General features: G+C 33.1%; 2 protein-coding genes across 2 annotated transcripts; both read left to right on the top strand.

Moving 5' to 3' along the window:
* LOC105172427 (peptide chain release factor PrfB2, chloroplastic) lies at positions 7222–12262 on the top strand. Its single transcript, XM_011093840.2, has 7 exons — positions 7222–7768; positions 8345–8557; positions 10441–10542; positions 10709–10846; positions 11198–11502; positions 11583–11736; positions 11823–12262. The coding sequence occupies exons 1-7, from the start codon at positions 7358–7360 to the stop codon at positions 11958–11960; spliced, it is 1461 nt and encodes a 486-aa protein (XP_011092142.1). The 5' UTR covers positions 7222–7357; the 3' UTR covers positions 11961–12262.
* Positions 16469–20213, top strand: LOC105172425 (calreticulin-like). Its single transcript, XM_011093839.2, has 14 exons — positions 16469–16634; positions 17553–17660; positions 17805–17997; positions 18098–18356; positions 18453–18509; positions 18596–18643; positions 18737–18823; positions 18902–18959; positions 19051–19118; positions 19213–19308; positions 19433–19480; positions 19621–19650; positions 19734–19835; positions 19930–20213. Exons 1-14 carry the CDS (start codon positions 16514–16516, stop codon positions 19939–19941), a joined length of 1287 nt encoding a protein of 428 aa, XP_011092141.1. The 5' UTR covers positions 16469–16513; the 3' UTR covers positions 19942–20213.

Raw genomic sequence — 24135 nt, 5'->3', positions numbered from 1 at the left:
TAAAATTACTCATTTAGTCCCACGCTTCCCTTCAAAAAGTCCCGTTAATTAACGAGCACGCTTACATCATGTGCGTGTGCCATTAATTTTTTATCGGAAAACATCATTTGGGACTATATATGTCAAAAAGTTTTAATTTTAGGACCAAGTGTGCAATTTCAAAGAACGTGGGATTAAATATGTCGATTTCTTAACTTATGAGATCAAAAATATAATTTTACCCAAATTAAAAAGGGTTTATGACAAGTGGACAGTCCTCTTCTCACACACCATCTCCATATATATATTACTAATTTTCTTTTCTTTAGCTACTTAGAAAAATAAATCCACTTCTTGTAGAGTTATTACCAAGTAAAAATTCTTAGACACATGAATCAAACGTTGATCCCATGATGAGTGTCCATCTTGACAATGTCGTACAGGAAATTCTTGATACATTTTTGTATTTTAAATTAAATATTTAAGAGGAGTGATCTTTGTGATATATACATATCTAAAATTTATACTATTTATTAGTGCGACAAAGTCAGAGTAATCATTATTTGTTGATGAAGTATACATTATTGATTAAAATACCTCCAAATATATTTATTATTGTATAAAATGACCATCTTTTTAAATTTTTCAATAAATATATAATTTTCATGCACATTTAATATTAATATAAATCATTATTTAATTAAAATTTTCTTTTCTATATATAGTTAATTCAAATAATAGAAAAATTAAATTATATCATCAAGTGTGCTCCAATAACTAGCATCTATACTATTATAAAAGAAAACCTATTGTCGTACCAATTTTTGAATATTCATATTAAATTTATTTATTTTCTTCAAAATAAATTTGATTAAAATAGTAATTTTAAAAAAAAATTAATATATAATCTCATAATTTCACAGTTTTTCTCACCCATTACTCCATTTTTTTTTGTCTGCAAATTTCTTCATGTTTATTTTTCTTATAAATTCTATATTTTTAATAAAATTATAATTACATATCTGACCTCACCTTTTTTTTTTTCTGAAAATTCCTTTTAATCTCATATCGTAATTTTTTTTTTCTATACTCGCGGGACCAAGTGCATATGCACGACGACTAGTATATGAAATGTGAACATAAAAATATAATTTATTGATCTTGACTACCTTTTTCTTTTAATAAAATTTTATAATTGCCGCCAAATCTAAACTCAAGTATTTGCAGATTATCAGAAGTTGATAGGATCGCATTTTGTGCTTATTTCATGTAATATTTTGACCTATTTTGTGACCAAATGCTCCTAATTAAATATTATTTTGCAGCATTAGGACAAATGAAATGGAAAATGAAGAAAAGCACCAAAATAAAAATTCAGACAAAACTCAAACTCAATTTTTTGCAAGAATTAATTTAGAGCTGCTTGGACTAACTTTTGATAAATGAAGAGTTTAACTAGGACTATAATTTTATTTCCTTAAGTCTTTTAGTTCAATTAGAATTCTACTTTTAATCCTAGTAGAGTATCTAGTTATTATATATACGGATGTAATTTATTTTAAAATTCAACTTTATATCTACCACCACCTCCCTCTCTCTCTCTTCTCAAGATTTATATACATCTGTCTATACGTATCCAAACAGACAGATGTTTGAAAATAGAGCCAGAACATTCATGAAAAAATAAATTAGGCGGGCTTTTTTCCACATAGCGGGTTCAATAAGAACCTACAAAAACCCGAAGAATTCAGAGTTCTCGTCGAACACAAACATGGCGGGTAGAGGAGAAGTCATTGATCCGTTGGACGAAGAAGAAGAAGAAGAAGAAGAAGGGTTGTATGATGATTTTCAGGACAACCTGAATTCTCATCAGCCCGGGAATCAGAGTATCAATGTCCACAGTGCTGCTGGAGTTGGAAGTTCTGATCAGCACTCTCCCGCCTCTGCTATTGGACGTTCACCTGCGTTTAGTCTGAAGGTTGTTGTTTTAGTTCTCTTTTCCTTTTTTCTTGCAGATTTTTGATGATGTGTGTATGGACATGGATTTGTAGGGTTTTGGGGGTTTCTGTCGTCATGAATTTGGTGCATGTGCATGCAACTCTGCATTTGCTTACAAACTTAATTGAATTAATTTTCTAAAGTTGGGATCCATAGATGATGAGTTATTTATATTTTTATTAATAAAAAAATACATTTAAGATCACGACTTGACATTAAAAATTATCTTTTTCAGCATAAATGCTTGGTGTCGTGATTCAATTTCACGACACCCACCTTTTTGTTTTGTGTTTTTATTTTTTTTAATTGGTGTTGTGATAATCACGACACAAATCTTTTATTTTTATAAGTTAATTATATAAAATTAAATTCGTAACAACCTATTAAAATTCAAAAAATCATAATATTAAAATTATATTAATTTTAAAAATTACAATTAAATAGACAAATATAATAGTGTATATTTTTTTTTACAATTGAAAAAAATATAATGAAGTATACAACAGACGCAATTGTGGAACGGGTTTTATCGTTTTATTTGGATTTGTGTTTTTGAGTGTTTTATTTTGTATTTTAGAGATAGAGAGAAAAAAATAGAGATAAATAAGTGTGCATTGAAGATAGATAGTGTGTTTGTATTTGTGTTTTGAGGTAATTTAAAATATTTTAAAATAAGTGGTGTAGGTTTGATATTGTAATTTAGTAGACAAAAATCATTGTTCATTGTGAAATTATATTTTTTTATATATATTTTTAATATGTATATATAAATATTGTATGTCTAATATTGTATTTTTAGGAAATAAAAATTATTATTTATTATCAAATTATGTCTTTTTTACATTATGTATATGTGTACATATATATATATTATATATAAAAAATTGAAAAATAAAAAAAAAATATAAATAAAATATAAAAATACAAAAACAAATATTGGGTGTGTTTTATGATGTTTCGAAAAATAAGAAAAGATGAAAACAAACATAGTGTATGTGTTTCTATCTCTTTCATCTGTATTTTTTTTGTAGGAAATTGGTCCTGAGTTGTCGAGCCCTATCGGCCTTACACTAAGAAGAACACCTTCCTTTGAAGAACTGTTGGAAAGCACACTATTTGCATTGTCGCAAGCACGTCCTTCAAGAGACGACGACGAGCGGAGCTCGGACCGCTACCGGCCTAAAAGGCCTAGAGGGCGTAGAAGAAGAACGGACAACCTGCCATCTCTGCCGATGTCCCCGAAACTAAAGGCCTCCAATTTCCCCATAACATATATAAAAATTGGAACTTGGGAGGTATGAATGTATTTATAGTACTCTCAACTCCCCCCCCCCCCCAAATTTATGGATAATTAATGACATATATATGTGAGATTTTGCGCAGATGAGCTCAAGACATGAGGGACATTTGGTAGCAAAATTGTACTACGCCAAGAAAAAAATAGTTTGGGAGATTCTTGCCCGCGCGTTGAAGAACAAAATCGAAATGGTGTGGTCTGATATTTCTGCCATTCAAGCCACCATGCAAGATAACGAAGTTGGAATTCTTCAAATTGAGGTTAATGCATATATATGCCTTGTCTTTTTCTACTTTTCCTAGGTTCTTTTTTCCCAGTCTTTTACAGTAAGTGATGTATCTGAATGAGTCGTTAACTTTGAATCCATTTTTTATCCTGTAATAACTATATGTTTTTGGAAATTTGGTTCTATAATTACTCAGTTAATAGTTTATGCGATTTTAGGACAAAATCAGTCAGAAAGTGATGAAAATTGACTGGAAAATTGTTACTTTTCAATCAACTTTGAAAATTCTGGCCGATTTTGTCATGAAATCGTGAAAATTGAAAAACAAAGAGAACTAAATAAATTGTTATCCTAATAAGTGATAGAACCAAAATATCAAATGACTAAAATTACGATTAAATCTAATGATTGATTGTGAGCATACTGACTTGACATAGTTTGTGCGTGCAGTTGAGTAAGCCGCCTTCCTTCTACGGAGAAACCGATCCCCAACCAAGAAAGCATACTATTTGGCACCTCGTACCTGACTTTACTGACCATCAAGCCTCCACTTTCAGGTGTCTATGTTGGAACTTAGGAATTAACGCTTATGCTTCGCTTAACTGTTATGCAAGTTTTCATGTTATTTCTCGTCGTCATCGATCACTAGGATACACACTGTTGTCTTCCCTCCTGGAGCGCTCGACAGTCACTACCAAAAGCTTTTGTCATGTGACAGTCGCCTTCTTGAATTAAGTCAGCAACCATTTCCAAGCCAAGAATCGCCGTGTTTCGACTTAGAATGGTTGTTTGGAGATCAACACTTACCACGTACTTGCAACTCGTCGTCTGCATCATCAGCAGTGATGCAGTATCCCTACCAGTCTCATCAGACAATGTCAACAAGAGCAACTCCTGCCAGACACACTCCAAGTCTGGCTATGACAGGTACTATGTTGTGTGAAATTTGTAGTTTTACACCTATGGATTTTGAGTCGTTTCGCCAGCTAATTTAAGTTACCATTGTTACGACAGTTCTGAATGTAGCGTTGCAAAATGAATTGTCGAGAAAGATGGACACGTACACTGCTGGGAACCAAGGGATTGATTGGAGAAATATTAATGTTGGCATTGGAAGGCCACAACTTGTTTCCTCACAAACACAAGACAACATGGCCATGATCACTTCTAGCAATTACCACCGGGTCGCTATGGCGTTGAATAACATCGAGGAGCATTTGCTGGGGGACCCTCAAGTTGTGTGCCCGGATGAATCAACCATCGCAGCACACGTCCAATCAATGCGTTCGACAATGTATCCCCCTGACGATCCGTGTCAATCACGAACCGACTATCAAATCAATCATACAACAAGCACTAGTCGCATCTGGATGCTCAATGGAAATCAAAGTTATAACGTGCAACGTTTACATGGTTTTTGCTCACAGGCTATGAACTGCCAGCTGCTGCCGCCTCCTTCAACACCCAACGACCCCATAGTGACAGGGCCGGTGGTGAATAATGTTGTCCTATCGGAAATGCCTAATAATCCGGCTGACGTTGTCCCTTATCGGTTCATGCCTCCTCGTAATCCAACTAATAGGGTCGGTTTTCCGACCGTGTACTGCAGTCGAGATTCGAGAATAGAGTGAAACTAGTGTGTTTCCAATTTTGTATAGGAATATATATGTCAAATAAGACTGTGAATTTGTAACGGACTGTTGTTGTCGAATCAGTATATATATATTTTTAATTCAATTCCTGTTTTTCCCTATTAGAAGTTGGGTTCTGCGCATTATTGTTGTTAATATCTTCCGACAGCTGCAAATCCGGCCTTCTCTTCCTCGGCGGTGGTGTAGGTAGAATAATCTTTACCTTTTCTTCTCAATTTGTCAACTTCTTCCTGTATATGAGAGATCACAAAAAAGCTACAAATATCTATATTTGGATGCATGTTTTTGCATTTTTCGAGATAAGATAAAACACACGTAATGTTTGTTTTTGTGTTTTTACATCTTATTTGTATATTTTTTTTAACTTTCTATATAATAATACATATATATACGCATTTATATATATAATATAAAAGAGACATGATTTGACAATAAACAATAATTTTTGTTTCAAAAAAATACAACATTAAATATATAATATATTATATATATACATATTAAATATAAAAAAATATATATAAGAGATATAGTTTGACAATGAATAGAGATTTATTATGTCTTCCAAATTCCAGCATCAAATATATACCACTTATTTTAAAATATTTTAAATTACCTCAAAATACAAATTCAAACATACCATTTATTTTCAACATACTCTTACTTATATTTATTTTTCTCTTTTTATTTCTAAAACACAAATCAAAACACTCAAAACACAAATCGGGTTTCAATCTGTGCGGTGGAAGAAAGAGGGATGAAGAAGTTTTTGAAAAGGAGCTCGCAATTGTATTTGTCTACCATCTGCCAGCTTCCAATCTTCCAATATTTTCTAAATATTTATTGTTAAAATTTTACTTGTAATATAATTTCTTTTAACACAATATTATTATTATTATTATTAGTTAAATTAATTAATTACTTCTAATATATTAAAAACAAAAATCTATTTCTTTTAATATATTAATCACCAGATATAAAAAGAAATTTAAACGGTAATTATTGAAAATTCATTTTCACTTAACCAATACGTGGTTTCTTTGTCTTGTAAATGGATAAATATTTTTGTCGTCATTAATTTTTTTTTTTTTGGATTTTATTGTGTCACAGACTACTCTCTATAAATGAACAATGCATTTTTTTGTATATCAGTATAAATATATACATTCATGAAAAACAATAGTCACGATATAAAAATAAACGATTTGACAAACCATTTTGTGCCATTTGCGGTTAAAAAAATATAATTACAATACACAACCAGTTAAATAATATAAGCCAGGTAAACAAAAAAATATTATCATTTACAATATCCTAACTTAGTAAACAACTTGCTAATTAGTCAATTCAAAACCAATCACCAATACAATTACTCCGACGCCAAAGTTAATCACGAATTTAGAAATAAATAACCGTAAAAATAAATCGTAATGAGAAATTGAGATATAAGTAAGAAATTCTTGAGAAAATTATGGTTATAATGTAAGTTGATAGCTTATAGCAAGAGTAGAAGCAATTTTTCAGATTTTGGAAGGTGTCCCCGTTGGGGAACTGTACCTATATTTATAGAGAGTACGTCTCCTTCCGTTGGGACTCTACATACTACCTATATTTATGGGAAAGGGGGCAAGATACATATAGATAAGGCATGATTTTGTCTTATCTTTATCTGATCAGTACACAACAATACGTCTTTGTTTGAGGGAGAGCTCTTATTCTGCAGAGAGTTCTTCTAGGTTAAGGAGTCATAAGTTTTGAGGGTGCATTTCTTCTCCTGAGTTGTTTTAACTGGACCTTGAATGGATCTGTAATTTGGCAAGCGTTTACGGGGTTCGCCTCTTGGGCCAAGTCTAGAATTCTTCTAGTGGGGCTACCTTCTTCATGTGCTGGTGAGTTTGACTTGGACTTTATAACCTCATTTGAGCCAAGTTCTTTCGGGCCGCTTACATCATATATATATTAATATAAATATAAATAAGCCAGTTTTTTAAATGTCCCTCATTAAAGTGGGCTATTCTTGATATATCTTTACCACCTGAATTGCAATTTAAATCCATTCTTCAGCATACGGCGTCGTCTAAAAGCATTAACAATTTTACCTTCCCCAAATTCTCCTACCCCCTTAAACCCTTTCTGAACCTCAGCCATCCCATAACTCTACACACAAGAAATTCTCATGATCAATCCCACTGCATTTTATTCAGAAAAATGTCATCTTTCGTACTGAAAAGATCACGCAATAACATATCACTTCACAAATTTGACCTCAAAATCCGTTTACTCACCCGTTTATTCTCTTCTTTCTCCGAACCCCATCTTCACAATTCTCCTATTCCAACGCATAATAAGTCGGTTTCAGCTTCTGATTCTGCGTTCCTGGCCAAGAAAAATAATTGTTTCTCTTCATATTTTCATGGGAATTGGAAGATGCCGTGTGGGTCTAATTTTGCACGTTTTCTGAGTTCGCAGGCTGCAGTTGAGGCGTCCACTTCTGATGGGTTGACAGTGGAAGGTATCATTGCAAATAATTGGGTCATTTATGATGAAAATGAGAGTGACTGGAAGAGCCATGCCGCTGCCATTGCTCAGTCCATTCACCTTATTAAGAAACGCCTACGAGTACGTTTCTGATTCCAACAGGATCCTGTATATTTGGATTTCATTGGTTGAAATTTCGTGAATTTGAGTTCAGAAGTTAGAAATGTTGTTTTTTTGGCTTTATATCCCTGTCTGATTGGCCGAGTGCCCGGTCTTTGTAATGAGTAAAATTTTGATTTTCTGGAATGGCGCATTACCTTTGTGATTCTTCCTTCTCTCTTAATCTTGACGCTAAGAGAACGTTTTTTGGTACTGATTTGGATGGAGTCTTAGTTTACATGAGCTTTCATTTATATTTTTAGGGTGTTGCTAGTTATAAGCACGACTGGGTGGATGTAATTGATGAATATGGTCTAAGAGTTTTTTACTATTCCAAATAGATGTAGATTTGAAATATGACTGCTTAAATGTGGTAAAATTTCTGTGCTTTTGCTCGTTTTATGTGGTGCAATCAAACATGGAATTCCTGGAATATTTTGTAAGTAATTGCCATGTTTCACATACTTTTTCGCAATGATTTAATCTATTTTTTTCAGTTTTCTGAGAAGGTCCGTAGTGAAAGTTGTTTTCTCTTTGTTTTTGCCTTTTTGGTGACAGTGGAGGAAATTAATTCCTCGGCTGGAGATATTATCAGAACAGTTGAATAAGGCAGACCTATGGGATGATCCTGCACGTGCAGGAAAAATAAGCCGCGAGCATGGTTCGATTATGGTCAAAATGAAGGAGGTTAATGCTTTTGAGCAAGAACTGTTTGAACACATCGATATGATAAAGCTTGCTCGTGAAGAGAATGATGCAGAACTGGAATCGGTGGGGACTCAATTTCTCTTTCTAGGCACGTATCCTATATTTAAATATTTTCCACTACTTCTCATAATGCAATTCTATAATTTGGCTACTACCAACTGAATCACTATCCCCTCTCCCTTTGGTAGAGTATGTGTAATAAATAGTAATGGGTGTGCTATCCTAAAAATTTAGTTTCTGCCTTCGTTTTAATATGAGTGCCTGAAGTAGATTCTGTTATATTACATGAGCAGAAATTTGAGTTTCTAGGGATGCATGCTTGAGGATGGTATGAATCATATAACTGCAGTTTTTATGGTCCTGTTGGATGAATTATCCAGTCTTAAGTTCTCGTTAAAATTTCTCATAGGGATATCAAGGACATGAATATAAATTATCATGTTTGTTGCATACCAGTGTGCATTAAAGATATGATGTATGCTTTTAGAATTTACTAATGCTTTCTGTTGAGTTGTCTCCTTAAAGACAATTCTAAAGCAGTAAGAAGTACATTTTTACAAATGGATTATGAAGGAATGCAGTCAAGCACAGGGCATGAGTACAAAAGATTTCGTGTTCTTAAATTGAAGAATTCAAGTTCTCAGGAATTGAAGTCCTTTAGATTTCTGAGTTTAAAAGAACTTAAACATATTGATCTCTTCGGCCCAAATAATTCATATTAATGAACACATTGTTCTGAAAGTGATAGTAATCATGCCTGGCATATTATTGCTTACGTACATCACTCTTCTATTTAAATGTATTAGTTTTGATAACTGAACACCTACAGATTTTGTAGTTCTTGCTTATCATCAGGTAGCTGGAGTTTGATCTGTTACATGTCGACTCTTTAATTTAAGGATAAATTACAATGGCTTTTCTAAAGTTTGTCATAATTACAAATACCTTCTGTTGTTTGAAAAATCACAAATACCCCTCCGAAATTTCGAAAACCCTAACAAATACCCCCCCATGACAATGCATTGTACGGGGTACTTGTTAGGGTATTCTATTTCAGTGAGCTATTTGTAATTTTCAAACAATGGGAGGTATTTGTAATTATGGAAAACCTCAGGGGAGCCCGTTATAATTTACCTTAATTTAACAATACTACAAAATTTGTCAACTTAATTCCAATGATCATTTAGCTTCCAAGGTGGCAAACTATGTCCAATTCTTACCTGAAGTTCTGCCAAATGAACTGAGTTTTAATCAGGTGTAATGATTTATGTTTCTTTTATGTAATTTTATTAGTAGATCAAATAAAATAAGTTAATTATTGGGTGAACTGGTGTTACACTTGAATATTTTCACCCTCATTTAAATTTCTTCCTTGAGGAATCTTTGATTTTTATAATGTGAAACCAATTTGCTATTTCTTTACCATTCTTAACAATTTTCTCATGAGTTTTTGGAGTATCTAATCATCAGCAAGAGTTTCTTATTTGGCTCCTAATGCTTGAATTGTGTGGTTGTTTGAAGCTAAGAAAACGTGTCAGAGTAGCAGTGTTGAGATACAAGGGTGAGAGTTTGAGATTATATAAACTTGAATTTATACTTTTTTTTCCTGATAAACATACATTTTGTGTACTGATAAAACAAAAAGTTTTTGTTGACACGCATTCCTTGTTTGCTTTGTTGTGTCTATAGAGCCTTGTACTTTCATCAAAACCTATTCTCTATTAAATTGACTAGCAGATGGGAAGTATCATCGGAAGCTGTTATTCTTTGCAAATTTCAAGTTGACTGGAGACAAATAGCCATCCCCTCCAAGCTGCAATGTTTATAGAATGATCACGTTGTTTTTGAATTTATTGGGATGATATGAACAGCAAAGAGAGGCAACCTAGCCTTTCTTCAATAACTTGCATCAGTCGTTACCTAACGCATTCTTCTTCTAATTTCAGGAATCATTGCAAGCTCTACTTACACTGAGAAGAAACATCAAAGAAAAAGAGCTTGAAGCTTTGTTAGCTGGGGAACATGACTCGTGCTCTTGCTTCATAGAGGTGAAGTTAACCAGAGATTTCTAATCCACTGATATAGTGCAGCGTAATTGTTTTCAACATTTATCCTCTGCTTGGAAGAACTTAATTTCTTTTACCTTTTATTCTAAACACCTCTTTTTTGCATTTGCAAAATAAAAATGGTTTGCACCACTTTTTCTACTAATAGGTTCAAGCTGGAGCTGGTGGTACTGAGAGCATGGACTGGGCCTCAATGGTCATGCAGATGTATGTGAAATGGGCCGAAGGTCGGGGCTTTGGAGTTACTGTTGTGGACGAAATGCCCGGCGAACTTGCAGGAATCAAGGTTCATGTTCTTAACACACACTTTGATCATTGAAAAGTATGTAGACACGGAATATGTGCATCTGTGCTGTACCTCTTCCCCTTAATGTTAGCAGTTGATTTTGGTTTTCCGTCTGTGTATTGATCATTGGGAATAGTTAATCTATCATGATTAAATCATGAATGGGTGGTAGTGCTTATCAGACATTTAACGTTTTGTCTTCCTTGCTAAATGGCCGTAGTGCTATACAATGTTATAGAAAAAGAATTCAAGTTGAAGCATCATTTTATTTTTTAATTGTCATGATTCGTTTCTTGAAAATTGATTTTTTCTATCTATTCCATATTTTTTGGTTCTATTTTTGTCTATTAGCGTGCCACAATCAAAGTTGATGGGGAGTATGCATTTGGATATGCCAAAGCTGAAGTTGGGTCACATCGTTTGGTCCGTATCTCTCCATTTGACAGCAACAAGCGTAGGCATACATCATTTGCTTCTGTAGCTGTAATACCAATTCTAGGCGATGGATTTTCACATTTTCAAATCAATGAGTCTGACCTACGCATTGAGCGGTTCCGAGCAGGCGGGGCTGGGGGTCAGCATGTTAACACAACTGAGAGTGCTGTGCGGATCACTCACATTCCTACTGGAATCACCGCCTCTTGTCAAAATGAAAGGTGAGGAACACCATCCAATTCAAAATCTAATCTGAAACTCATCCTTTTTGTTTCAAGTTACAAATTTCTTCAGTCAACAGGTCACAGCATCAGAACAAGGCTTCTGCCATGGCTGTGCTTCAGTCTCGATTGGACCAACTTGAAATGGAACGTCAAGCTCAAATAAATGCAGAGCACACACAATCCCTAACCGACATAAATTTTGGCAGTCAAATACGGTCTTATGTGCTTCATGTATGCATCGTCTATTCTAATGATCAAAGTCTTTACAAATATCACTTCCTCTCCCTGATTGGTTTTGTTAAAATCATTTTTGGCAGCCTTACAGAATGGTCAAGGATCATCGGACTGACTATGAGGTTTCAGATCCTGACTCTGTGCTCCAAGGCGATCTTGATGGCTTTATCCTGAGCTATCTTTCTGCCTCCTTGGACAAAAATGAAGACGAAGACCCATGAATAACATGCCAAGCAATGACGTTTGGAACACTATGGTCTATTAATTTGTCCTGGCTGATGATTCATGGCGAAAATTGCTATACCATATACAGTCAGTAGTACGATACGCTTGCTGCCTTGCTGTACCAGAAACTTATAGAAGCTCATACGGCTTACGACATTTTTTCTGGGCAGGATATGATCCACCATCCATTTGTTAAGTAGTTAATTTCTTGAAATAAGAATCAATGATGGTGTAAACTATGTATGTGGGGTGCCGATATGTTATTACTTCGTCCCTGGAAAAGATGGTAATTCGTTCATCTCCTCTCGTTTTTCTGTTCCATTTCCCAGTTCTCTCGACTCCCATCACTTAACGGTGTATTAGAACCCGTAAAACTCAACGGCTATGGGACTTTTATCTTGAGTATATGACACAAGTTGAAAAAGAAAAAGGATCAAATGTGAAATATTTTCTCATAAATTATAGGATGTAAGATGAGATTCTCGTAATCGATTGGATAAAACTAAATTGAAAAGACAGGAGAAATTCAAAATGGGGCTCCATAGTTCACTTCATATAGTAAGAAAAATAAGAATAACAATACGGACAATCACATTTACATCTTTTTTTCACTTATGATTTATTTGTATAAATTATTTCTAACTTTTGAATAATTATACATACACCCCTAAAAAACGTCAATAACACAAATTGCTTTTACTTTTTTAAAAATTATATATATATATATATTCTGAAAACCATCGACATTATTATACAAATTAGGCCAAATTGCTTTTTATTCTTTGTATTTTTCAAAAATAGTTAAAAACACCTTTGTGTTTCAAATTAAGCAAAAAATCCCTTGTGATTTCTAATACTTGTGGGAAACCCCCCTTTTCGTTAGAAATTAAGGAAAGTTGGAGTGCGCTCGCGGGTGGTGTGGGTAGGCATGATTTTTTTTACAGGTTTTGGCCTTTTTTTGCTGTTAATTTATAAAAATGTCCCTATGTTGTGTTTAAAAATTACCATGATCAATGTACTTATTTAACCTTGTTTTTAATGATTTTTTTTTGGTTTTGCATTTTTCATCCCTCTAAAAAATAAATAATTTTGTTCTTAAGTATATTTGTTTAAATATCAAAATACAAAAGAATGTAGACATTTTTTACAAAATTATAATTTAAAATAAAAAATTCAATTAAAATCATAATACAAAAAATAATATACTAAGTTCATTCATTATAATTTAAATATTTATATAAATGTAGATTTTAGTGAACAATATATAATAATAATAATAATACTTTATTAATTAAATTAATTTAATAATCTACCCTATGTCCGAAACATTTGTTATGATTTTAGTCATAGCTAATGTTTTGACCTCACTTGCTGCAACAATAATTAATAACCATTGCGGAGCTGTGGTTAATTTGTATCTATCACCGATTTTTTTCCCTTTTACTATTAGCAATTAACTATAGTGAAAAATCATATTTCTTTTGCGAGTGTCGCTAAGAGCCATTGCAAATACTTTTACCATATTGGATAAATTAAATTTTGTATCAATTTTATTTAACCATAATTAATAATATTCATTTACCGTGGATTTTAGTCTACAACAATTAAAATGTAGACAATAGTTGTAAATTTTCATCTACTGATAAAAGATGATCAAAGAATTGCATTTTATTTGTGTATTCACTACAAAAAAAAAAAAAGCATAGCGAAAAAAATAGAGTGACGATGGTAATATTGTCAGTAATAATATATATTTAGCGACAAGAATTTTTATTTTATTACAGTAATAAATTTTATAATTTTCGTAGTGTCTATTGTTCTGTAAAAGTTATTATCGACTAGTACATGAAATTGTCATTGAAAATAATTAGTACTACTTATATTCCTAATAAAAATATAATTTTTAATCACGGCTAATTGACATGATTAAAATAAATAGCCGTAATAAATATCATTGACAGTGCAATGCAACGGTTATTGATTGTAATTTTTTATAATGAGGTTAAAATATTTATCATGACTCTTAACCATGGTAAATGTTATCTCAGGATCTCATTGCTTGTTGTCAAATTTATAGCAACTTGACGGAACTTCTCATTGTTCACATTTAAGGCTTCGTTCCGATTTTTACGATGCTCCTTTTCGAAAAAAAAATATAATTATCCTCATGTGATATAAGAAATGAGTAAAAAAAAAACTTTATAACAAAAAATAGCAAATTATCCATTATAGTTTAAAAAATAAAATAAATTACCCCCTAATTAAATCATTGATACGAGGTAATTTGTTCATTTGGAGGGTACTTAGGTCCAAAATATTGTTATAGCTCAATAGTCAACGCCACATCAGCTCTTTGCAACGGATTTATATCAGAAGTCGTCTCGTTCAAAATGAGTCAGACGGCTAGGGCCTATTGTTTTGTCCTATTGCATGTCAACCACTCCTCGTATTATCCGTTGTTAGAGTCGAGCAAGGACCATCATGGAACTTTCTAGACTAAAATAAGGTTATTTTTAAGTTTAATTATTTATTATTAATTATTATATTTATGCATGTTATATGGCCAACCCCACTTAAATAGAAAAATGATATTGAATCACAATACGAGTTTCCGAAATTGGGAAATACCCATGGAATATTCTCCATCTTTGTATTATTTATTTAATTTAATTAATGAAACGTCGGACATGCTCGTACAAATAAAATTTATTTTAGAGACGATAGTTCATTGACGTAGAATAATGGGTGGATGTGTTCTTAAAGTGTTTGAATAGACGTAGATCAATGATTTAGCGTTTTTGGTTGCAAAATTTTAAACAGTTATAACTTTTAATTCGATTAGAGAAATAACGTGCCACCCACCGCTTCGAGCATTCTCGAGGAAAATCCAATCTCTCACCACCTTTATCATGAAAGGCTATCTATCGTCATGAAATTTCATCATTTTGAATATTGTCCTGATGATTCAATAAACTTTACATATTTTTTATATAGTTATCTTTTGGGCCCGATATTTTTATGGAATATTGCTACCGTAGTAGGGCACTTTAGGGCTAATCAGTTTTAGAGCTTTTTTTACCTACACTAAAATTAGGACTCTTGTTTTGTAACTCATAACTCTGTTAGAAATTCATTCAATAATAGATTATTTTTACCTCCTTTCGCTAGTTTCAATAGTATTGAAAACGTGTTTTTGTTATTCTTAACTTTCAATTGCTTTCGCTCCGTCCTTAAAAAAAAAATAACGGCTTATATATATAAATTCATTTGTGATGGTCCGTCCACATGACTTGATTATCATAAACTATTTTCGTCCATCTGCATCTACATGAAGTTGTAATGACAGATTCATCTTTTGAATAATAGTTAAAACTGAAAATATGTTAAAATATTAATATTAGATGAGTTCCTTTCCTAACAGCTCAAATTATGAAAAAAAAAATATAATGATGTTAACCACACTCTATATATATAATATATTATATTTATCTCTTTATAAGTACAAAAATATATATAGAATATTAAATGAGGGAAAAATAAAAAATTTACGAATTTTTTTTTTTACTTATGTCAGTATTTTTTGTGCAAACCTTAAAGGAAGTGTGTCGGTGTAAATCGAGAATTTTTAAAGGGAATGTAAGTGTGCAAACCTTATATGTATATCAAATGTAATAAAAAGGGATAATTATACCTCCCTCTCAATAAGTTTGGTGTAATTACATGTGAAACTCTCTATTATTTGATGAGTTTAAATCTAGTACTCTCGATGCTTATTTTTGTGTAATAAATAGATTTATTTATTAGTCAAATTTTAGTAATTTTGCCGACATTAGCAAAAAAGTTGAATGAAAAATCATATTTACCTCCAATTGACTAATTACTAAGCTATTGCAGGTCAAATAAATATATTATAATTAAACTACCCTACATATATTAACGTGTGAATATATATAAGTATAGTTTGATTAAGAAATATTTGTTTGACTTATAATACGTCAGTAATAAATCAATCGTGATAAATATGAATTTCATTCCAAATCTTTTTATTATATTCATAAATTCTATTAATTTTAACTAACAAATGAATCTGCTTCTTGAATAAAAAATAAATATTAAAAATATAAAATATAAATTTTCAAATATGTAAGAATTATATTAAATATAAAAAAAATATTATTATTCTAAAAATAAAATAATGGAGGATTTGAAATAGAAAATTGGACTTGCAAGCAAGCCAGCCTATCACAGAATAAGAATGAAATCCAAATCCAAAGGGCAAATCAGACATTTAGGACTAAGGCCCTTGCCGTACAAGTGTCGCCACCTGTAAGGGGACGCTGCAGATGGTGTTGGTTTCCAATCGCCACCGGCCACGTCAGATCAATGACAATGGTAACCTACGTGGCTTACTCTGATTCGGTGAATTCTTCCACGTCAGACAGAGAGCTGAAGTGCAGTTGGTGGGGGAGAATCTAAGCTATATAAACGCCACTCCCACTGTAGAGTTTTTCAACTCACTCCCAATCTTGAGAGATAACAGACACAGCCCATGGCGACTGCAAGGGGAAGACTGCAGATCATGAACCCTAATTTTCTCTCTCTAGTTGTTGCGCTCTCTCTTCTCCTCGTGATCTCCTCCGCCAAAGTGTTCTTCGAGGAGCGCTTTGATGGTACTGTTTTCTCCTTCTCTCTATACTTAGCTTGTAGCTGCGGGGATTGTGTTTGTACTGTTAGAATTGTTTGCTTTCATTTGCGGTTTCTGGTTATTTCAAAAAGAGAAGAAATTATGGATTTGAGATATAAAAATCCAAAGTGCTTTTGTCAAAGAAATGCCGCTATTAGAGTTGTTGGTCCGACAAAAGAAAGTGAAGGAAAATTAGATCCAATGGGGCAGATCTGTGGTGTTTTTCCATTTTATGTTGATATTTTTTCCTAGTGTTTCTGAGATTGTTTATTAAATGCTTATGCTTTTATTATGAAAATGCGGAATTAAATGGTGCGAGGTGTGTGATGTTTAGTTATGAAATGTGACATTGTTTGATTGGACACATTTCGAGTGTGGAAATAGTGCAGTTATATAGTCATTCGCTAATGTTTTAGTCCTTTCTACTGTGCATTTAGTCACAGCTGATACTTCAGCCTTTCTTTTGGTGCATTCTTAATAATTTTGAAAGACAGAGATCAATGACGCCTATGTTGGAAACGTGCTATGTGTGCTTGTCTAGTTGTAATGAAGACCAGATAATTATGTGTTCTTCATGATGTTGATGCTGTTATGCTAGCAGTGATCTTAATATAATTTTTACAAAATTGGAAAGTGCCAAATGGGGTAAGATCTCAACATATTGATATGAAGCTTTTCTTGATGTCATAATAATTGTGGTGTTGGAGCTTTCATGTTGCGTTAACATGGTGGCAATTTTTCTTGTTCAGAATAGTTGTGCTTCCTGTTACAGATAGGCATATAACTGTCCCAAGATAATCAAGACCGAGCTTAGTTATTTTGTTGTCTTTTATGTAATTGATAAAATTAATTGATTTTTCCTTTCATGGTTTTGTGCTGATGATCTGCTTGATGAATATTGTAGATGGATGGGAGAGTCGGTGGGTAAAATCTGACTGGAAGAAAGATGAAAACATGGCTGGGGGGGGGGAATACACCTCTGGCAAATGGAACGGAGACCCTGACGACAAAGGTAATTACATCATTTGGGACTATGTGCAGTTTGTATGTAGATTTAATCATACTTTGTTGAAATTGGTATGATTTTCTGATTACGCGTGGTTTGTACATAGTCTGAACTGTAGAGCATTAAAGTGGTGTAATTTTGCTATCACAGGTATCCAGACAAGTGAAGACTATAGGTTCTATGCTATCTCAGCTGAATTTCCTGAATTCAGCAACAAAGATAAGACCTTAGTTTTCCAGTTCTCTGTCAAGCATGAGCAGAAGCTTGACTGTGGCGGTGGATACATGAAATTACTCAGTGGTGAAGTTGACCAGAAAAAATTTGGTGGCGACACCCCATACAGGTTATGCGACATACATTCGTCTTTGCCCAGAATGCCTTTCTCATATTTGGTTTGGTAACAAAATAAAATTGCTGACTTGCTATATTGTTCTTGACGACAGTATCATGTTTGGACCCGACATCTGTGGCTACAGCACCAAAAAGGTCCATGCTATTCTCACCTACAACGAGACAAACCACTTGATTAAGAAGGAAGTTCCATGTGAGACTGACCAACTGAGTCATGTCTATACTTTCATCCTCCGCCCTGATGCTACTTACAGCATCCTCATTGACAATGTGGAAAAGCAGACTGGTAGCTTGTACTCTGACTGGGATATTCTCCCCCCAAAGAAGATCAAGGACCCTGAGGCCAAAAAGGTTTGTTGCTCAAGTTATGCGCTACATCTTATGTTGAATCGCGTATGTTCTAGTACTTAAGATTTGCACATTTTCCTTTCTGCACGTCGATGACAGCCTGAAGATTGGGATGATAAGGAATACATTCCTGATCCAGAGGACAAGAAGCCAGAGGTAAATAGACTTTAATGGGTACTACTCTATAATGGAACTCATTATATTGACTTGATTAAAAAATTCAAAACTATGTGTATCAACAGGGTTATGATGACATCCCGACGGAGATGCCCGATCCTGATGCGAAAAAGGTAATAAATCATATTACCAGTATTTATTTCTGCATACAATGCACTAAAAGCTAGTAGCTAATGTTTTGTGTAAAAACTCTTTATCGTTTGCAGCCTGAGGACTGGGATGATGAGGAGGATGGCGAGTGGACAGCTCCAACCATTCCCAACCCTGAGTACAAGGGCCCATGGAAGCCAAAGGTTTGTGAATTCCCAATTAAGTTTTATTGGTATTGTCAACTAAATGGACCCCTTATTACTAGTCTTTTCCAATGTCAGAAAATTAAGAACCCCAACTACAAAGGCAAGTGGAAGGCACCAATGATTGATAACCCAGGTAATTTTACCTCTCATGAGCATTTAAGGTTGTATCACTACTATGATAGAGTTCCACATATTGCTAATCTTAATTTTAAACATGATTACAGACTTCAAGGATGACCCCGATCTCTATGTTTTCCCTAATTTGAAGTATGTAGGCATTGAGTTGTGGCAGGTGAGGAATCTTTACATTATTCTGAGTCTAGGTTTTTTCTTTAGATCTTAATAATGTATCACTCTCTGAACTAAGCAATCGTGCAATGTTGCAGGTGAAATCCGGTACCTTGTTTGACAATGTCTTGGTGGCTGATGACCCTGAGTATGCTAAGAAGCTAGTGGAAGAAACATGGGGCAAGCAAAAGGATGTATGTATTATTTGTTTTTTAAATTTGATTTTCTTTCCAGATTTCTCGGATCACATTTTCCCTTTGAAAGAGAGGTGAAGTGTTAAACTGCCCATTTACACAAATGATATTTTGGATATTTCAGGCTGAGAAGGCTGCTTTTGATGAGGCGGAGAAGAAGAGAGAAGAGGAGGTACGATTTCTTAACTTGGAATATCCCCAAAGTGAATGCATCATTCTGTTTATTCAAACACATTATCCCACATAACGGTTTATTCTCTCATACAACCTACTCTGGCTGACACTGTATTCCAACCAAATTTCTCTTTTCAGGAATCAAAGAATGATCCAGCTGATTCTGATGTAAGCCTCAATTTAATTTTCCCAACTATGTTACGTAGAGTTGTCTTTATAAATAGTCGTATCCTGACCAATTTGTTTGACAGGCTGAGGATGGAGAGGATGATTCCGATGATGCTGAAGGTGACGACGCTGATGATGATGCCAAATCAGAGTCTAAAGAAGAGACTGAGGACGTCCATGCACATGTAAGATCAGCAATCCCCTGTTCCTTCCGAATCTATTCTCTACATCTGCCCTTCTCACGGAATTCCACTTGTCTTTTTTTCCAACTTTTTGCAGGATGAACTGTAGGGTGCTCGAGAATTGTAATCTCTCTCTCTCACTCCCTCCTGACATTGTGCCCTCAATTGAGTATGCCTGGGCTGTTAGTGTCCAAAAATTTTCCCTTTTTATTTTACTTTTTAGCCTTAGGTAAAAGAAACCAGCTGGGCGCTGTGCATGAAAGTAAATTGCTTTGATTTCATGTGATTTCGCTCTTGAAAAACTAATAGAGAAACATGTTTTCTGGTTTTTTATTTATGGAATTTGCTGATGCTAATTAGTAAGGCAACGTTTCCAGTTTCTACTTATTTAATTTTTTTATTGTTTGTGGGGTGGGATAGGGAGTGGTTTATCTTCCTGATGTTTTTAATTCTTGCTGCAACAAATTCTCCTGAGTTGTCATAATTACAAATATTGTGACGAAATTAATGGTCGTTTTACGAATATTCTTCTATAACGGGTTGTCGTATGGAATTATATCTATTTTTACACTTTATTATTGACTTTCTTTTATGACAATTTATCATCGCAATTTTGCGCAATTTGCATTTTATCATATATAATCGTCTTTTTGTTGATTTTTTTCGGAAAAATATCCCATGTCTGCATATGTGAAAAATATTATATCATATAACTCTTAAACATCACATGTGCATTGAATCTAATGTTTTTTCGATAATAAACTTGGTTGAAATACAATTATAAATGAACAAAATGTAAAAATTTTTAAAATTGAGATGGTAAATTAAATAAAAAAAATTAAATATCAAAATATAAAAAAAATTGTAAAATGACAATATAATTAACCCTAATTTATTTTCACCATGAAACTATTACAAACACCTCATACCGTTTACCAACTTCATTGAGATTTTGCAATTGCGTGTGCGTACAAGACACAATAAGTGGAAGTTGTTGGGACCTATGCAGCGCAAATGCAATTAATTGAGGCACATATGCCATTTCATTTGGTTTTCGTGACCTATCTTTTAGATTCCTTACATAAAAGGGTAAACTATAACTATTTTTTTTTTTTAGGTTTGACATAATTATAAATATTTTTTTATTATTTGAAAAATTACAAATACCTTATTCAAATGAAAAATAAATATGTAGCTCCTAGAGGGTGAGGTAAAATTTACCCTTGTTGATTTTTATAAAAAATATTTTAATTTTTTTTTACTGTGCACAAAATAAATAATCTAAAGAAAATATTAGTTCATAAAAAACGTTTAGTAAGGCAACGTTTCCAGTTTCTACATTAGTGATCGACTCCTATATTCTATTGGGGAAAGCACCCTACATATCACATGTCTGCATATGTAAAAAATATTATATTACATAACTCTTAAACATCACATGTGCACTGAATTTGATATTTTTTCTATAATAAACTTGGTTGAAATATAATTATTAATGACAAAATGTAAAAAATTTTAAAATTGTGATGGTAAGTTGAAAAAAAAAAATTTAGGAGGAAGGGGGTATTTTAAAAGGACCACAAAAATTCCACAAAATGAGTGTTAATAAAGAATCAAGAAAAACCACTAAGAAAGTTCATTGAGAACTTCATAGGGGGGAAAGAGAAAGAACTATTGATTCTTTTTCTTCTTCTCTTTTTTATCCTTATCCGCGCTCTTATTTGGTTTAGAAACCATCAGAGATATTTAAAGGAGGAAAGTCATTGAATACAGAAAGAGAAGAAAAACAGCAGAGGAAGAAATCCGAGAAGAGAGAGAAGGGGAAGAGATGAGGAGTCAAGAGGAATTAAGGTTAGGGAAATGATCCATTTGAGTAAATTACATATAAATAGATGGATACGAGGAGGATAGATATGTCGGGTGGGTTGAGTCAAAGGTATTAAGCTATAATATCAAATGGGCTGAGACATGGAGATGAGCTTAGCCATCCAAATAAGGGGTGTTAGGTGGGCCTAAGAGACATGAGCCATAAATTCTCAACAATTGCGATGGAGAGCTACTAGTGAAAATAGATTGAAAATAATCCAGTAGCACCCTCTGAAGCTCCTCCACCTTAGTACGCCAATCATGGAATCCTTAATCATGCTAATTTCATTCAGTCATCATCTGAACCTCTTTGATCATCCAATTGACATGTCCAAATTCTAACCGGTCCCACTGTAACAAAGCAACCCTGCATCTCTTTATATTCTTCACTGTACTTATTACTAATAACTAAGCTTAGAGGCATTATATAACGTTACAATATAAATGGGAATTGCTCATATATAGTGAAGTATTTGTTTTCCTTTGAACGTATTTGAGCAATTCCCATTTATATTGTAACGTTATATAATGCCTCTAAGCTTAGTTATTAGTAATAAGTACAGTGAAGAATATAAAGAGATGCAGGGTTGCTTTGTTACAGTGGGACCGGTTAGAATTTGGACATGTCAATTGGATGATCAAAGAGGTTCAGATGATGACTGAATGAAATTAGCATGATTAAGGATTCCATGATTGGCGTACTAAGGTGGAGGAGCTTCAGAGGGTGCTACTGGATTATTTTCAATCTATTTTCACTAGTAGCTCTCCATCGCAATTGTTGAGAATTTATGGCTCATGTCTCTTAGGCCCACCTAACACCCCTTATTTGGATGGCTAAGCTCATCTCCATGTCTCAGCCCATTTGATATTATAGCTTAATACCTTTGACTCAGCCCACCCGACATATCTATCCTCCTCGTATCCATCTATTTATATGTAATTTACTCAAATGGATCATTTCCCTAACCTTAATTCCTCTTGACTCCTCATCTCTTCCCCTTCTCTCTCTTCTCGGATTTCTTCCTCTGCTGTTTTTCTTCTCTTTCTGTATTCAATGACTTTCCTCCTTTAAATATCTCTGATGGTTTCTAAACCAAATAAGAGCGCGGATAAGGATAAAAAAGAGAAGAAGAAAAAGAATCAATAGTTCTTTCTCTTTCCCCCCTATGAAGTTCTCAATGAACTTTCTTAGTGGTTTTTCTTGATTCTTTATTAACACTCATTTTGTGGAATTTTTGTGGTCCTTTTAAAATACCCCCTTCCTCCTAAATTTTTTTTTTTCAACTTACCATCACAATTTTAAAATTTTTTACATTTTGTCATTAATAATTATATTTCAACCAAGTTTATTATAGAAAAAATATCAAATTCAGTGCACATGTGATGTTTAAGAGTTATGTAATATAATATTTTTTACATATGCAGACATGTGATATGTAGGGTGCTTTCCCCAATAGAATATAGGAGTCGATCACTAATGTAGAAACTGGAAACGTTGCCTTACTAAACGTTTTTTATGAACTAATATTTTCTTTAGATTATTTATTTTGTGCACAGTAAAAAAAAATTAAAATATTTTTTATAAAAATCAACAAGGGTAAATTTTACCTCACCCTCTAGGAGCTACATATTTATTTTTCATTTGAATAAGGTATTTGTAATTTTTCAAATAATAAAAAAATATTTATAATTATGTCAAACCTAAAAAAAAAAAATAGTTATAGTTTACCCTTTTATGTAAGGAATCTAAAAGATAGGTCACGAAAACCAAATGAAATGGCATATGTGCCTCAATTAATTGCATTTGCGCTGCATAGGTCCCAACAACTTCCACTTATTGTGTCTTGTACGCACACGCAATTGCAAAATCTCAATGAAGTTGGTAAACGGTATGAGGTGTTTGTAATAGTTTCATGGTGAAAATAAATTAGGGTTAATTATATTGTCATTTTACAATTTTTTTTATATTTTGATATTTAATTTTTTTTATTTAATTTACCATCTCAATTTTAAAAATTTTTACATTTTGTTCATTTATAATTGTATTTCAACCAAGTTTATTATCGAAAAAACATTAGATTCAATGCACATGTGATGTTTAAGAGTTATATGATATAATATTTTTCACATATGCAGACATGGGATATTTTTCCGAAAAAAATCAACAAAAAGACGATTATATATGATAAAATGCAAATTGCGCAAAATTGCGATGATAAATTGTCATAAAAGAAAGTCAATAATAAAGTGTAAAAATAGATATAATTCCATACGACAACCCGTTATAGAAGAATATTCGTAAAACGACCATTAATTTCGTCACAATATTTGTAATTATGACAACTCAGGAGAATTTGTTGCAGCAAGAATTAAAAACATCAGGAAGATAAACCACTCCCTATCCCACCCCACAAACAATAAAAAAATTAAATAAGTA

Source organism: Sesamum indicum, linkage group LG10, assembly GCF_000512975.1.
Source record: "Sesamum indicum cultivar Zhongzhi No. 13 linkage group LG10, S_indicum_v1.0, whole genome shotgun sequence".
Taxonomy (NCBI): domain Eukaryota; kingdom Viridiplantae; phylum Streptophyta; class Magnoliopsida; order Lamiales; family Pedaliaceae; genus Sesamum; species Sesamum indicum.
The sequence above is the reverse complement of the archived record's forward strand: the minus strand, read 5'-3'. Positions and strand labels throughout refer to the sequence as shown.

Excerpts from the sequence above, each read along its gene's own strand:
- LOC105172425 (XM_011093839.2), top strand. The coding sequence starts at position 16,514 with ATGGCGACTGCAAGGGGAAGACTGCAGATCATGAACCCTAATTTTCTC. Across the intron at positions 17,998-18,097 it reads GGTGGCGACACCCCATACAG|TATCATGTTTGGACCCGACA; the intron begins GTTATGCGACAT and ends TCTTGACGACAG. Across the intron at positions 19,309-19,432 it reads CATGGGGCAAGCAAAAGGAT|GCTGAGAAGGCTGCTTTTGA; the intron begins GTATGTATTATT and ends TGGATATTTCAG.
- LOC105172427 (XM_011093840.2), top strand. The coding sequence starts at position 7,358 with ATGTCATCTTTCGTACTGAAAAGATCACGCAATAACATATCACTTCAC. Across the intron at positions 7,769-8,344 it reads TTATTAAGAAACGCCTACGA|TGGAGGAAATTAATTCCTCG; the intron begins GTACGTTTCTGA and ends TTTTGGTGACAG. Across the intron at positions 8,558-10,440 it reads ATGATGCAGAACTGGAATCG|GAATCATTGCAAGCTCTACT; the intron begins GTGGGGACTCAA and ends TTCTAATTTCAG.